Raw genomic sequence first — 15,718 nt, forward strand, 5'->3', positions numbered from 1 at the left:
TATCTATATTTAAGGGACATAAAAATGTGCATTAATTTGCGATTAATCCCAATTAACTATGGACAATCATGTGATTATTTGCGATTAAATACTTGAATGGATTGTCAGCCCTACTTTATAATAACATATACATGTCTGTACTTCTGTATTGTCCAGGTGTGTAGGTCGGTGAGGCCATTATACTACCCACCAAGATGGTGGCTTTGTCACTAAAGATCTGCGTGCGCCAGTGCAACGTGGTGAAGACGATGCAGTTTGAACCGTCCACGCCCGTCTATGACGCCTGCAGGATCATCAGAGAGAGAGTCCCAGAAGCCCAGACAGGACAAGGTGGGTGGATGACTCATTAAAATGTAATTTACATAATCAAAATCTATAGGCGCGTTTACATTTGCATGTTTCACTTTGTGTTTCAGCGTCAGATTACGGCCTCTTCCTGTCTGACGATGATCCCCGGAAAGGAATCTGGCTCGAGTCTGGAAGAACCTTGGATTACTACATGCTGCGAAACGGAGTAAGATTAAGTCATATAGTTTGGGGTGGAGAACTGTCAGTGTCACTTATCGTCTCTTAAAGCGATTTACATTTTCCAGAGGGACCTTATGCCTAGCTGCTCGCTAGGAGCGACTGCATTTCCCCGCCGAGAACTATCAGCGGGGTTGCGGATGTCATTGTGCTTGTCTCCTGTTTCCTCAGGACGTTTTGGAGTATAAGAAGAAACAAAGGCCGCAAAAGATCAAAATGCTGGATGGTGCAGTTAAAACCATCATGGTGGACGACTCCAAAACGGTCGGGGAGCTGCTCGTCACCATATGCAGCAGAATAGGTTAGTGATAGTCTCCAAGTGCTGCTAATATGAATCTTGTCAAGCCATCGTCCAAGGATTGAATTATTCATCCTCTATTTTATTTTTAGTCCCAGTCACACCACTTGACTTCATACTGAGTTGCATTATGTTACTGTGTTATTACATTAATTCATATTTAAAGCCTTGGTACATGGGGTGCCTGCTCTACCAGGTGTGCTACCGGGGCACCCTGATGCGTATACCGTATATATATATATATATAAAACTAATCAACCCTCACCCACGAATGGGGCGTGGTTTCATGGCCACCAATGGACACGCTTCCAGTCAGTGTTTCTGAGCAGAGAATACTGCTTATTTTTTCATGATTTTGAAACCTAATTTTATATTCTTGGTGTTTTTTAATAATACAAATGTGGCTGAGTGGTTAATAACACATTTTTCTGTGGTGTGACAAACTCAGAACACATATTTATTTTTGCTTTACCCAGACTTAAGCAGCAGCATTTGTTAAGTACTTCGGAGCATTCATGTATGCTTGATAAAGTCCTAATCACTTTTTGTTCCGAGCACGATGAGCATGATTTATCAAGCTCAAACAAGCTTGTTTCTAATAAATGCTAAAGTGTTTTTCCCAAGGCCCAAACCGTGCCATCCCTGCCTGTCACAGAGGTGTTCCCTAAGCTGTATATTTCAATTATAATGGAGCTGCCATCAAGCTCAATTGGGTGAGGAGGAGAGGGATGTGTGCCTGGCAGATAGCTTTATTGGAAAATGTTTGTTTAGAGTAGGTCTTTCTGCTTGGCTTCTCCTCCTCCCCTGCTCCCATTTTAGTTTTCTGGCTCTGTACCAGCTTTCCTTCACTTCTGTTTCAAAGCAGAGAGAAAGAGATTAAAAAAAAAAAAACTGAGTGCGAGAGAATTGCAGAGGCGCTTTCTCTATCACGGTGCTGGTTATCGTGCCTCTCCTCCTCTGAGAATCCCCTGGCTAACTTGCCCTCTTTTCAGGAATCACCAACTATGAGGAGTACTCCCTCATTCAGGAGGTGACGGAGGAGAAGAAGGAGGAAGGAATGGGGACGTTGAAGAGAGACAGAACGCTGCAGCTACGAGACGAGAGGAAGATGGAAAAGCTCAAAGCCAAACTCCACACGGATGATGAGCGTGAGTGCGAGCTCGTTGATATCTTGATGGCTTTTTATGGCCGTTTTTTTATTTTCACATTAGTGAATCTGACTCAACACCATCATGTGGACATGTGCTTCATCACTCAAGTTTAATTTATTGCATTGACATATCAAAATTTAATGGAATTACAAGTGTTATCTTTTTCCCAAAGGACACCAATTAAATTTTGAAACATGCAAATACATAAATCACCCTTTCACTTTGGATGGAAACTAGCTTTCGTCTCCACAGAAAATAATGCAAATGACTCTGTTCAAGATTTTCACTTCCCCGTGATTCATTTGGTTGATTGTCTGTCTCACGTTAGTTCAGTATCCTCCTCTGGTAACATCTGTGTAAAGTGAGTGTCTATTCATTTCAGTGCGTGTGCTAACAGAGTGTGTGTATTGATTGGGCAGTGAACTGGCTGGACCACAGCAGGACGTTCAGAGAGCAGGGAGTGGAGGAAAGTGAGACTCTGCTGCTCAGGCGCAAGTTCTTCTATTCGGACCAGAACGTGGACTCGCGGGACCCTGTCCAGCTAAACCTGCTCTATGTTCAGGTAAAACAATTACACTCACCTTTATGCTGCTGTAGCAAAAACAAAACAGAGGCGAGAGAGGGTGACCTACTGTACACACATTTTTTGCTGTTACAGCCCAACCTGAAAAATGAGTCCCAAGCAGAGGGGGCGGGGGGATTCAATGTTTTTCAGAAGGCACAACGAGACAGTGTAATTACGCTCAATCACTATGTTGTTGCATCTAACTGTTGGCCAGGTCTGGACAGACAGATGTGGGAACCTCAGATGTGGTCCAGACAGGTTTGACTTGTTTCTTACTGTACAGGGGCACAACAATATGAATCCTTGAAGGAAAAGCTTTAGTTCCAGGTAGAACAGCTGCACTTTGTCTGAATCATAGACTGTATAAAATAATGGACATAGGCTGCCATTGTGGCAGTGACAACACATCCGACTAATCCAAAAAATGGGCAGAGAGGTGGATCGCCTGTGGAGCTGAGGCGAGCCGAGTGATGCAGCAGAGCGACCTGGTACGGCATCCGCCTGTCACTTAACGCAGCCACACCCTAAATTATGCCTAACTTTAAGTCTTCGTATAATTGAAAGGGGTGAGTTATATTAAAATCCACCCCCTGTGCAGTTGTCATGGACGGGGATACTAGCTATAGAGACCAAAACCGTTTTTTGTACCGGGCTGTAAACATGTTTTCTTCTGCTGTAAAGTTGGGCATTTTAACATGGAGCTTTATGTGGATTGACTTGCTTTTGGAGGCCTGCATGGTGGTGCAGTGGTTAGCACTGCTAGAGGCAGCTAGAGTGTCGCAGGTTCGAATCCGGCTAGGGGTCCTCCTGTGTGGAGTTTGCATGTTCTCCCCACGTGGGTTTTCTCCGGGTTCTCCGGTTTCCTCCCACAGTCCAAAGACATGCAGGTTACGTTAATTGTTGACTCTAAATTGCCCGTAGGTGTGAATGTGAGCGTGAATGGTTGTGTGTCTCTATGTGTCAGCCCTGTGATAGGCTGGCGACCTGTCCAGGGTGTACCACGCCTTTGCCCAATGTCAGCTGGGATCGGCTCCAGACCCCCCGCGACCCCGAATGGGATAAGCGGTTACGGATAATGGATGGATTCGCTTTCAGAGCCAGCCTAAAGTGGCCATTTGAAGAACTGCAGTTTTTGGCACTTCCGTGTTGGCTTCATTTCTCAGCACCAGAGGTTGCTGCTTGGTCTGAGCACAGAAGAACAAACTGTAAACAAAACACTGACATATTATCATCTTATAAAGTTGACAACATGTGAACAATCTGTGGATTTGTCACTACAAGCGACCCCTTTTCCATTACATATGCTCATTTGATCCATTGTTAATATAGAAATATTGATTAGTGCACCTTAAAGTTCCTCTGTGATTCCCACCATCACATTACCTTTGTTACTTGCTCTCCCGTCTTCTCCATACATACAAACATGTAGTTATCAGCACTACTGCTGTTTGCATTGCCATTGTTGGGCTCTAACCTTGAGATGTCCAGATGTTTTAATGTTGCTGGATTATCTTTGTAACACCGTCCCACCGTTCTTTGTGTTTTGGCAAGCTAAGTAAGATTTACCTTGAGCAGCATGGTTGACAATCTCTTTCTACACATGACTGAATGAATGCACTACTCAGTGGGACGGCATTGGTCTGGCCTCTGATTTTCAACTTCAAAAAACATGGCTACAGTTTTGGAAGAGTCCAGTTTCTTATAATCTTTGCAGTGAGAAATAAGCTATCCAGTTGCTGAAACGTGTTTCATTTTATCACCATAAAATACAGTTTTCCCTTTAAGTAGCTTTAAGGTCATAATGATAAGGGTGGGAATCACCAGAGACCCCACGATACAATATTATCACGATACAATCTTATTGCGATTTGCTGGGTATTGCGATAAGATATACCTTTTTTTAACTGCAAAATATGCAGTTTGTCAACATCAGTTTTATCTAATAAGATACAGTTTTCACTCTGTTCATCTCAGAGTTTTCATTCACATATCTTGAGGTCAGAGGTCAAAGGACCCCTTTGAAAAGGACCATGCCAGTTTTTCCCGACACGCTAACATGACATGATTGGTACCAATCGATCCCTTCGGTTTTCTGGCTTCATATGATACCAGTATCTTCACTCTAGCTATAACACTGAGCCCGCCGGCAGGCCGTCAGATTGTTAAGAGGTTAATAGTTTATATAATGAAAGATCGATACTTGACGTCCATATATCGATACAATATTGACACTCAAAATATCCCAATACTATGCTGTATCAATTTTTTCCCACACCCCTAATAATCATCTTAATCCACACTATATTGTATCCACTTATTCCAACTCTTTAATTCACAATGTGTGGACTGAAATATTCAGTGTTTTTTATGGCTCCACCATTCCTCAAATGGAAATATTCTATTCTTCTAATAGTCTTCTTGTGCATTTCCCCAAAATTCAGCCTGACATATTTGGTGTCCTTGGAAACATTAGGAGCAACAAAAGCTCTGTGGGTTTTAACAATGACTGACTGACTGCACAGCACACATTTGTAGTGGCTAACCAACCAGTGATTCAGTGGGGTTGAAGAGGTTATATCTATAATAGTATAATAGATGTTCATAAGGTTCAGGAGATTTCAGGGGCAGTGAGTCACATAAGTACCTTAACACTCCCTGTTGTTTGCAGATTTGTCCAACACGCAGCATATATCTGGCTTTTTGGAGTTTACGTCTGGATGAGGCGGTGTGTGTTTATTAAATTAGTTTCTCTCGCTCTCTCTGTGAGTGTGTGCCTGCATGTGTTGGTTCTACCAGTTGTTTAAACCGAGGGAGCCCTGCTGGCACCGGGGGGGGTTCCCTGAGGGGGGTCAGCTGAGCCTGGTACCGCACTAGTCAGGGTTTGCTCACTGCACACATCATTGCATGCACATTAACCCCTCCTGGAAACAGCAGTGTTTTGGACACACACACCCACACATACAGATGTATCTTGTGAAATAGAGGGAGAGTTTGGGAGAGAGTTAATACACTCACAGAAGCGGATACTAAAACATAAGATTGCTCTCCCACACAGAATCTCTGCAAAAAACAGCACTCACTTAGATATATATATATATATATCTAAGTGAGTGCTGTTTTTTGCATATATATATATATATATATATATATACCATGTCTGAAATGTGTGGAGTCGTTGGAATTTGACTCTCTTCATCTTCTCGATCCCCGCTGCGTTCCTGAATATGTTCATAAAAAGCATCCAGCCACCCTCTCTGCCTGCTCCTGCTGCTCTCCTCCCTTCTATCTGTCTGTTCCTGTTTCTGCCTCTATTTTTCTTACCCTCCAGTTTCCTTCCCTTCCCGTTCGTCTGTCTCCACTCCCTCTCCATCTCCTACACATTCTGACATAATCGCACACATCCCCACCCTGTTACTCTGGCACACATCACAGCGCCGTGCATATCATGCTCTCCTCTCAACACAGACTCATATTTCCTCTCGCAATAACAACCCCGCCTCTCGCCCCCGCCTCCTTTTTGCCTCTCCGTTACCCTTCCCCATCTATCTTTCCCTCTCGCTCTCTCTCTCTCTCTGACACACACACACTCGGATTGTTACACAGGCAGATCACAGAGACTCTTCACATGGCCGCGGCTCTAATTTGTCACTGTGTTAAAAAGGCCAAACGGAGCCAGAAGAGTGGAACATACCCCCGGCTTCTCTTTCGCTTCTTGTCTTTTTTTTTGCACAGCTTTTTTACTCTCCCTCCATTTTCTTCCTCTTTAACATCCTCCGTCATTCACAGTTCCTGTAATTCTCAGAAACTCAGCAGGATGGAGTAATTGAATTCAGATTGTGCGGATGATGACATTATCGCTGGCATTATTTGACAGAGCATCCCCGCGAATCGGCGATGATGTCAAATGTTTACTAATGATTTGAAGCTTCAATGATTTCAAACCCACCCACACAAACACACACACACACACATAATGGAAGCTCTGCCAGTAACAGACTAATCTACTTTACTACTCGACCACTCCCTTTCTGTCATGTATTTGTGCTAAGACCAGGATAAACCTCCGTAGCAATAGCATCACCCTGTGTGTCCTCTGCTCTTTTGCTTTTGCTCTTTTATTCTTAAATTGTGCTATTTGTACCACGGGAGTCCAAAACAGGGACAAATGAATTTGTCAAAATGAAATATACCCTGCTGCCAGCTGCCATTTCATCATATTTTTTTTTTCCATCAATTGTTCTGTAAGAGTTTGTGACAGCATTTTAAAAGCTTATGAAGCATTTCTACTTTATTGGAAAACGAACAGAGAAAATAGAAGAATCAAAGGTTGGATTTCGGTCAGTTCAGGTTCAGTGCTGTAGCTTAGTGAGACACCAGAACGCCCCCCCGAATCATGTTTTCATTTAGGATATGTCTCCAGAATAGAACTGTGTTGTCCAGGTTATGAAACTATTAAATATTCCTTTACCCACTTATTTATACCGTCCCGATGGAGCACCGTGTGTGCATTTAGCCACTTTAGTGTATCCCTATGTCAGCATTTATTTTTAAGGCTGCATTATACTGTGTGCGCTCTGTTGGGCCGCGGTTGGACCCGTTGACCTCAGTGTTTGAGCCTCAGGCTGTATGTGTCACGGCTTCTGATGTCTTGTGCTTCACTTCCACTCATGCAGCTCTGTTAAAAATGTCCCAGAACCAGCGCCTGTATCATTTGCCATATCCGCTTTGAGGAAAGTCGGGGTCTGTCCTCGCTGTCTCGTCTGGTGACAATCATGACAGAATAATCTGGCCAGTCGTTTGACCAAATACAGTACCTGTATAGTTGGCTGCTTAATCTGATGTTTGCTTATTGATTTGAAACCAGCCGGCCCATGATTCATTCAGTGTTCAGAGTAACCTTTACTGTGTGTGGCAACTGAATATTATATATTATATCCTGTATTGTAAGCAAAGCAACGAGTATATTGAAATGCCAACTAGGGGTGTCAAAAAATATCGAGTATCGCAATATTATGTTTTGTGATACTGTATCGATTTTTAATTAATAGTTTCCATGCAAAGATTAACTCAGTCAATGCTTTATTTGCAAAGATATGCACCATCTTGGTGTATGTGCCCTCTGTGATAAATGCAAACCAAGATCCCACTGTTCTGATTGCATAAAATATTGTATGCATCTGTTGGTGTGTTCTTTACTATGACAGGTTTCCTAAAACTATTATTTTTTTTTATCACAATATATCGCCTTGTTTACCATATCACAATATATCTCACTTGCTGATCAACTGTGTGTCAAACCGTCATTTCCCGACTGACTGACGCAGCAATTTAGGAAGAACCCACTTTGGTTTCTGGCTGCTTGGCCACTGTTGCATTTACCTCTCTGCAGGATGTTGGCTCCCTTATCTTTTCCCCAGTAATGGAAGATGAGAGCAACAACCGATAAAATGTAATCATTGCAATAAACTTTCGCTTTTATTTTAAGGTGTAGAGCATCATATGCAGTATATTTATTTTACTGGCAAATGGGAACTGGAGTTGAGGATGCATCTATGAAACCTGGTTAAAGTGTTTACATCCAGCCGCATCCTAGTTTCTGTCAGTGCTCCAGCTAGCACATCTGAGTTTCTCAAATCGAGGGAAGGCATGACCTGGTTTCTGAAACCATATTTACATATGCGAAACGCATAACCAGGTTACTCCAAAAACATGATAATAACATGCTAGGTTATCAAGTAGATACGGGATACATGAGAAAATGTGGTGTTTGGTTTCTTCAAAAAAAACAAGAAAAGAAGAAATTTTTTTTTAATAAATTTGATAATGATGTTGGCAAAATATTTTAATCATAATATACTGTAAATTTAACAATAAAAAAATATATGTTTTGTTGTTTCCTTGAAGGATGTTGAGCAATATGTAAAACCACTTTCTAATTCAACTAACAAAAAGGCTATCAAGACACTTAAAGGTCCAGTGTGTAACAATTAGGGGGATCTATTTGCAGAAATGGAATATAATATTAATAAGTATGTTTTCATTAGCGTATAATCACCTGAAAATAAGGATTGTTGTGTTTTTGTTACCTTAGAATGAGCCATTTATACAGTATCTACATAGGAAGCAGGTCCTCTCCACTGAGTCCGCCATGTTGCACCACTATGTAGCCCAGAATGGACAAACCAAACTCTGTTAACTTTTCCTTCCTGGGCTGGACAATCACATTACTCGCTCCCGTCGCTGCTGCTCTCTCTCTCTCTCTCTCTCTTACTTCACCACTCACTTCCCAAGTACACACACTTTATGCACTGGCTCTGCTCCATATGGCTCTAGAGAGGGATATTCGCGTATTTGCTTCGGTCACCGTAGCTCTCCAACACGCTTGGCACACAGGAGAAGCTTCAGTTGGTTGCAATCTCCTCACCTGACCGTTAGATACCGCCAGATCCTACACACTGGACCTTTGAATATCTGTATAATATTTCTGTCTAATGTCATATACCCCTGGCTCTTTTTTTATTGTTCTATTTGGCTAATATCCCCTGTTTACTTAATCTGTATTATTTTCTTTTGTTTAATAAAAAAGAAAGTAGAGATAAGTAGACAACTAGTGTAAAATGACATGATGCTGTGGGTTGGTTTTCCTCCTGTCCTCCCCAATTTTGCTGCCACTGGTATATCTACAGTTGCCACTGGTATCTACAGTTGCTGTGCTACACCCTACGTCTCTGTGTGTCTAAACCCACACTGAGGCTCTTGCAACCTAAGTTATTTTTTTTTCTAAATAACTGGGGCCTTTTAACCAATCTGCGTCCACCAAGCAATACTTAGTTTAAAATGTAAAAATGTACATTTAGTTCACCCATTATACCCAAAATCTTACTTCACGGTAATACCTCCCAGTGAACAGTGTGTTTCAGAGTGAATGGCATATGTGAGGGCTAATTTTAGAGTGTCTTCTTGTGTTTAGTAAGAGCTTTACTCTATGTACTCCACTGTGGATTGCACTGGGGAGAGGACTTGATTGTGAGTGGAGGAGATTGTTGTCCTCATTACAGCAGTAAGCTGCTGCTTAGTTTTTCATTGATGTAATGGGACGTAAGAATGAGTCGGGTACACGCTGTGTGCTGATATGCTAATGCTAAAAAGCACTGATGGAGGCTCTCACACTGGCAGCGAGGCCTCTCAGCTTTTGGAGCCATTAATTTTGCAGCAGAGAACTAGAAAGAGGGGTAGAGAGAGAGATAGGCAGAACTGACTGCCCCCTGGAGAAAACAGCACACACTGACAACCATTTGAAATATGTCAACAAAGGCTTCTCCCTTTCCATCTACCTAAATGGTGAAGATAATGTAGACAGCCTGGCTGCAGAAGCATTGAAACATAAGTGATGTCCCAACAGCACCAAACAAGCCTTCTTCTTCTTTTTTTCCCCCTCCAGTCATTAGATTTCTTAGCAACATATTGAGGGCCGTTCTGTAATGCAGATGGGATATCGTGAAAGACTGATGCATTTCAGTAATGTGTTTTCCTTTTTAATAACACTTAATGGGCTGTGATGACAAATTGTTGGAGCTGTTACATTTGAAAGCCAGCAGAATGGCTTTTATTGTCACAAACAAATCGTGTTTGGCTCCCCTGTGTGGGTGAGTCTCGGCGATGATGTCCCTGCTCTGGAAATACACTTAGTCATTCACTTAGAAGACATCCTCTCTCTGAAGCCACAGTGCATTCAAAGCACACAATGAAGTGCTCATTACAGGAGCTCTGTTGGGTGAATTTTGGATAATTCTCATGTCTTTGTAGTTCCTGGACGTGTGTTTTTGCCTCTCACTTACCCTCTCTCTCTCTCATCATGTCTCCTTCAGGCTAGGGATGATATATTGAATGGATCCCACCCCGTTTCCTTTGATAAAGCCTGTGAGTTTTCGGGCATCCAGTGTCAGATCCAGTTTGGACCCCACGTGGAGCACAAACACAAGCCCGGATTCCTGGAGTAAGCTTTCTTTATCATTAAGATGCATTAACACCAACATTCACAATGACTCTGCATGGCGTGTTGTACTTTTATATGTTCGTTTCACAGCTGTGCATACATAGTGGTTATCTCTTGCTTCAGGGATTTCCTTCCAGTGGAAAGCTCAGGGATGATGTCAGCTGTTACAACTGTTTTCTGATATGTAGGCAGTAGGGCAAGAATGACCTCATATGTAGAGGTATGTTAACAGAAAAGGAAATGCCTGTAAAAGAGTAACCGTGCAAAAATGTAATTTATCTCCGTAGCCTGAAGGAGTTCCTACCTAAAGAGTACATCAAGGCGAGAGGATCGGAGAAGAAAATATTCCAAGTATGTACATTACGTTGCTCGAATGCTGCATTTAAAAAGAAAAAAAAAACATGTTTGAAACTGTGTGCGGCCCATGGGAATTATAGTAATTTGTTCTCTGTTGAGGCATAAATTGACAAAATTCAAAACATGTTGAACATAACACATAACATATGTAATGTTGAGTCAATCGTGGGAGTGGGGATGTAACTTCTATTGTTTGTCCAGGACCATCAAAAATGTGGAGAGATGACGGAGATTGAGGCAAAAGTGAAGTATGTGAAACTCGCAAGGTCCCTGATGACATATGGAGTGTCCTTCTTCCTGGTGAAGGTAAGAACTAAAACCATGCTACTTTACACCAGCAGAGAGGTCATTGGATTCATAAGCACAGCAGACAATATTAGAGCTGAAACAATTAATCGATTAGTTGTCATCTATTAAATTAATTGCCAACAATTTTTTGAGTAACTTTTAACTTTTAAAGGAAAAAAAAATCAAAATTCTCTGATTCCAGCTTCTTAAATGTGAATATTTTCTGGTTTCTTTACTCCTCTATGACAGTAAACTGAATATCTTTGAGTTGAGGACAAAAGAAGGACGTCATCTTGAGCTTTTGGGAAACACTGATCAACATTTTTCACCATTTTCTGACATTTTATAGACCAAACAACTAATCAATTACTACAGATTAATTGACAATGAAAATAATCGTTAGTTGCAGCCCTAGACAATATGCTTGCATTCCCACCAAAAAAGCCATTGAAGGATAATTACAATCTTATTCTCCTATCAACATTTCTATTAGTTATAAGTTTATTGCGTAAGATCTTGAAAGTCAGCGGCATTGCTAAAAAGAATTTAGACGAGAGAAGAGACGCAAGCAGTCAGATGATCCTACAGGTCGTAAACAAACTTATTTGGAAGAGAAAACAAAGGGGGAATGGTTAAACCAAACCCTCCATAGAGACAGAGCGCGACGTCTCCTACTGGAGGGGAAAACAATCAGCGCTGCAATATGCAACCAAGGGATGAAACGCTAAGAAAATGCCTGTAGCTAACTAAAAACATCAGATTTCAGCATGTCAAGGGATTATTTTAGCACCCTATGTCTACCAGGGGTGCAGTTGATAACTAAAATGATGATGGATGATGAGTAAGATGATGAAGTTAGCTGTTAGCAAGCTACTGTAGTTGGCTAAGGCACTTGCAAACATAATACTGCATAGCTTTCTGATCCACATTCCACTATAACTATAACTATATAAGTTGCACACTGTCAAAGTGCTTTAGCTTCACTATAGCCTAAAACTGACATTTGGACAAAATGCTTGCTGCACATGTCGGCATACTGAGTCTCAGGATCCCACAGTTTCCCCATTCTTCCTGCTGATGCCTCAGTTTTTTGGTTCGGCAGCTTATAAAAACTTAGCTCTGGGTTCTTTACCCTGTTGGTAGTGCAGCCCAGCACACAGCAGCTTTTAGGCATTTTTCCATTTTTCTGTTGTTTGTAAGCAGATGGAATTGAGGCACCTTGATGCAATACAAAGTCAATGGAGAGCGATGAATTGTTTTCCCCTCCGGGGTGAGCGGGACTTAATTGCGCTCTGTTTTTATTGTTAACATTCATCAGAATTTACAGACAGACTTCCTGGTTCAGCTTTGCTCTGCCATGCTTGTTGTTTTACCTCCAAAAAAAGTGGTAGATTGGCTTGCTTACAAGTATTTTTCTTGCATGTTTAACGTTGTTGCAGTAATGTGCCACAGTAGCAGACCTCAGTTAACCTACAGTACTTACAGTCCAGTGTTACCATAACTGATACTTGAGGGCCAAAGATATGAAAATAAAACCAGGGATTTCCCTTTAGTAATTGCTGAGCAATATCAATTTAATGAACACCTGGTTATATAAAACAGGCACATAATGTCTCTGTGCTATTGAGTGGCAGCTGCTCCAATATGCACCGTGCAGTCAAACAGGTATGAAACCTTGTTGAAAACACCACAAAACCCCATTATCACAACCAATGAGAAGCTCCAGTTTGCTGTTCAGCAGCACACTCAACGCTGTGAAACACTTGTGACAATAGCAATTCTGTTCTGTTCTGGTTTGGCGAGCACAAAAGTGGAGTGGAAGTGCAGCATGCGAATGGGATGAAGTCGCCCCAGCAGGTATTATAAAAGCTCTCTGACAGCAACCCATTTGGCTACAAAGTTGCAGGAAAGAGGAAGAAAAGAGGAAGCGGTGCCGTTGTCTGCTGGGGTCTTAATGGACGATAAATGGAATGTTTGGCCCTGTAGTTAAAGCAGACTGCAGGGCTCAGATTATCCTGTATGGAAGAGTGCATCGACATGTACGAGCGCTGCCTGTCTGCGTTCGATGAGGAGATGTAGTGATGGAGATTTCAAGACTCTGTTAAATAATTCACTCCAGCTGCACTCTGCTCTTGATGTGAGCAGAGGCAGAAAGCACAGACCTGGCTTTGTCGAAAGCATATCTGAGAGTTTATTGTAACCTTCCATTTCTCATCTGTCAGTCTTTAATCGCTGCAGGTTCCGGGTTGGCGAGCCCTCTGTTGCTGTTATCTTCACAGAAATACTGTACATGGGAAGTTAATGAGCCTGTAACACTTTATAATATCCATCATTAATGAATGGTAAATTGATAGCTAATTAAACTTTAGATAATAGTTATTTTACTGTTAATAAACAATGAAAAAATAATTAATAATGTTTACTAATTATTAGTCATGCTATAATTTCTGTTATTTTATCATTTTATATACTACATTAAGTATTTGTTAATGATAACCAAATGATTTTAAACCTTTAAAAAAATCATTTTTTAAAACATCTATAAACATTACGTAGATTGATGGACCAGAAACAAATTATTAACCATTGACAAACTATTAACTATCTATCTAATTAATGTTAATAGATGCGTCACAAAGTATTTATCAACCATTTAACAAGGTATTATAATCATCAGTTAAAACTTTATAATAGCCATCCAAATAATGTTTATAGGTGGTTTATTATTATTATTATTATTAACCATTAGTCATTATTAACCATTGAACAAAGTGTTACAAATATCTATGTAATGTTTATATATGTTTTAAACAAGCAATTTCTTAACAAATCCTTTCGTAATCATTAAAAGATGCTTAATATAGTATACAAAATGTTATAATGTTTGCAACAATAAACTATTAAAATAAAGTAAATTATGACAATATTAATAATTAGAAAACATTATTAATTGTCATTTCATTGTTTGTTAACAGTAAAATAACTATTAACATTAATTTAATAAACTAATTTTCTATTTATTAATGATGGTTATTATAAAGTGTTACCGAGATTTCTTGCAGATTTCCCCCAACAATAATCAAGGTCAGGCTATTTAAAATAGTATAATACCTCAGCTACCCACTTCAGATTAGAAAATCAAACTTCCTGCTTGAACGCAGCCTTGATCATGTCGTTCAAGCAACGTGACCTCAAACAATGGAAGTTTTTAATAAACCTTTGTGCGAAGATATTGCAGGATAATGTTATCTGTCCTTGTGTTGAGGAGCCCTGAACCTAGAAGCCGCTCTACTTATTGGCCTTTGTGCGATCAGTGATAAAAAAAAACAAAAAAACAATAGCCCGGAGACATAAAATGGAACGTATTCTGAACTCCCCCGTCTCTACAAACCCGCTAATTTTTGTGTCGTCCTCTGCACCCCTGGAGGGGAGCCAAGTGTAGGCTCCGTCTCTGGAGTGAGCCGTAATAGATTTTCAGTGGGCAGAGAGTGGAGGACACCAGAGCTTCTCAGGCAGAGAGCTGGTGGAAGCACCATGCTGGTGTGCTGACAGCGACTAAACCCTGTGGAGACCCTGCTCAATAAAGCAGCAGTTAAACAAGGCCTGACTCCGCTGGGTCACTTCACAGCTGCCCTCCTCCTCCTTCTCCTCTATTCGGGGCTTTAAGCCACGGACACAGCATGCGTATTACGACAGCACCAGTAGAAAGGCACAATGATTTTTTGCGTTCGCGCCTTGAATGAATCATTTGTGTAGGTGTTTAAATGTTGTCTGATGTTTGTTTTCCTATCTGACAGGAAAAGATGAAGGGTAAAAATAAGCTAGTCCCGCGGCTGCTTGGGATAACCAAAGAGTCGGTGATGCGAGTGGATGAGAAGACGAAGGAAGTGGTGCAGGAGTGGCCTCTGACAACAGTCAAGAGATGGGCCGCCTCCCCCAAAAGCTTCACCCTGGTACTGTGTGACTCTCTGCATCAACATTACTCACATATGCAGTTGTTATAGACTCTTTATCCTGTGCACATATTCAGTTATTCTGTGAACACTGATTTACACGGCTCCACATCACACATTCAATCTTTTCCCCCAGTTCTCATTTCCCAATACAAACAAAAAATTGTTGGGACCTCAGACTCCAATATTGAATGATTTCAGCATGCTAGCCAGCTATTTCATCTGCGTTAACAATAGATGCCCGGGGAAGAATGTGCAGAATTTAGATGTATTATTTATCTGAAAGCTTTTCTAATTTTCTTTACCAGCTGTTGGCAACAGTACTGTCTGTTTTCCTCCCATATTGGAAAGGAGCTCTCCATTTAAAGATTAATAGATTATGCTAATTGTAAAAAGAAATACTCTAAGGTATATTTGCCAACATTGATTTAAAAATATTCACCCTTGCGTTTCTTTAAAAATGCTTTGAAGTGAGCAGTTTTGGGATTCACTACGTCTCGTTTTTAATCAGGTCTTTGGATAAATGGGATGCGCCATAGAAGCTTATTAAGTATAGGATGTTTTAGCAGTGCCAGATGGATGTTG

The 15,718-nt window shown here is 41.0% G+C and overlaps 1 protein-coding gene across 3 annotated transcripts in view; it reads left to right on the forward strand.

Moving 5' to 3' along the window:
- The window catches only part of tln2b (talin 2b), a 106,555-nt gene that overhangs the window by 41,014 nt on the left and 49,823 nt on the right, over positions 1 to 15,718 (forward strand). For all 3 annotated transcript variants that reach the window (XM_074632926.1, XM_074632924.1, XM_074632925.1), the window contains exons 2-10: positions 157 to 330; positions 417 to 514; positions 697 to 826; positions 1,816 to 1,971; positions 2,394 to 2,536; positions 10,408 to 10,535; positions 10,823 to 10,886; positions 11,094 to 11,198; positions 14,978 to 15,133. In XM_074632926.1, the coding sequence (XP_074489027.1) occupies positions 195 to 330; positions 417 to 514; positions 697 to 826; positions 1,816 to 1,971; positions 2,394 to 2,536; positions 10,408 to 10,535; positions 10,823 to 10,886; positions 11,094 to 11,198; positions 14,978 to 15,133 (1,116 nt within the window). In that variant the 5' untranslated portion in view covers positions 157 to 194. The remainder of the gene's footprint in view (positions 1 to 156; positions 331 to 416; positions 515 to 696; positions 827 to 1,815; positions 1,972 to 2,393; positions 2,537 to 10,407; positions 10,536 to 10,822; positions 10,887 to 11,093; positions 11,199 to 14,977; positions 15,134 to 15,718) is intronic.

The sequence above is a fragment of the Sebastes fasciatus genome, chromosome 4 (assembly GCF_043250625.1).
Source record: "Sebastes fasciatus isolate fSebFas1 chromosome 4, fSebFas1.pri, whole genome shotgun sequence".
In the NCBI taxonomy this organism is placed as follows: Eukaryota; Metazoa; Chordata; class Actinopteri; order Perciformes; family Sebastidae; genus Sebastes; species Sebastes fasciatus.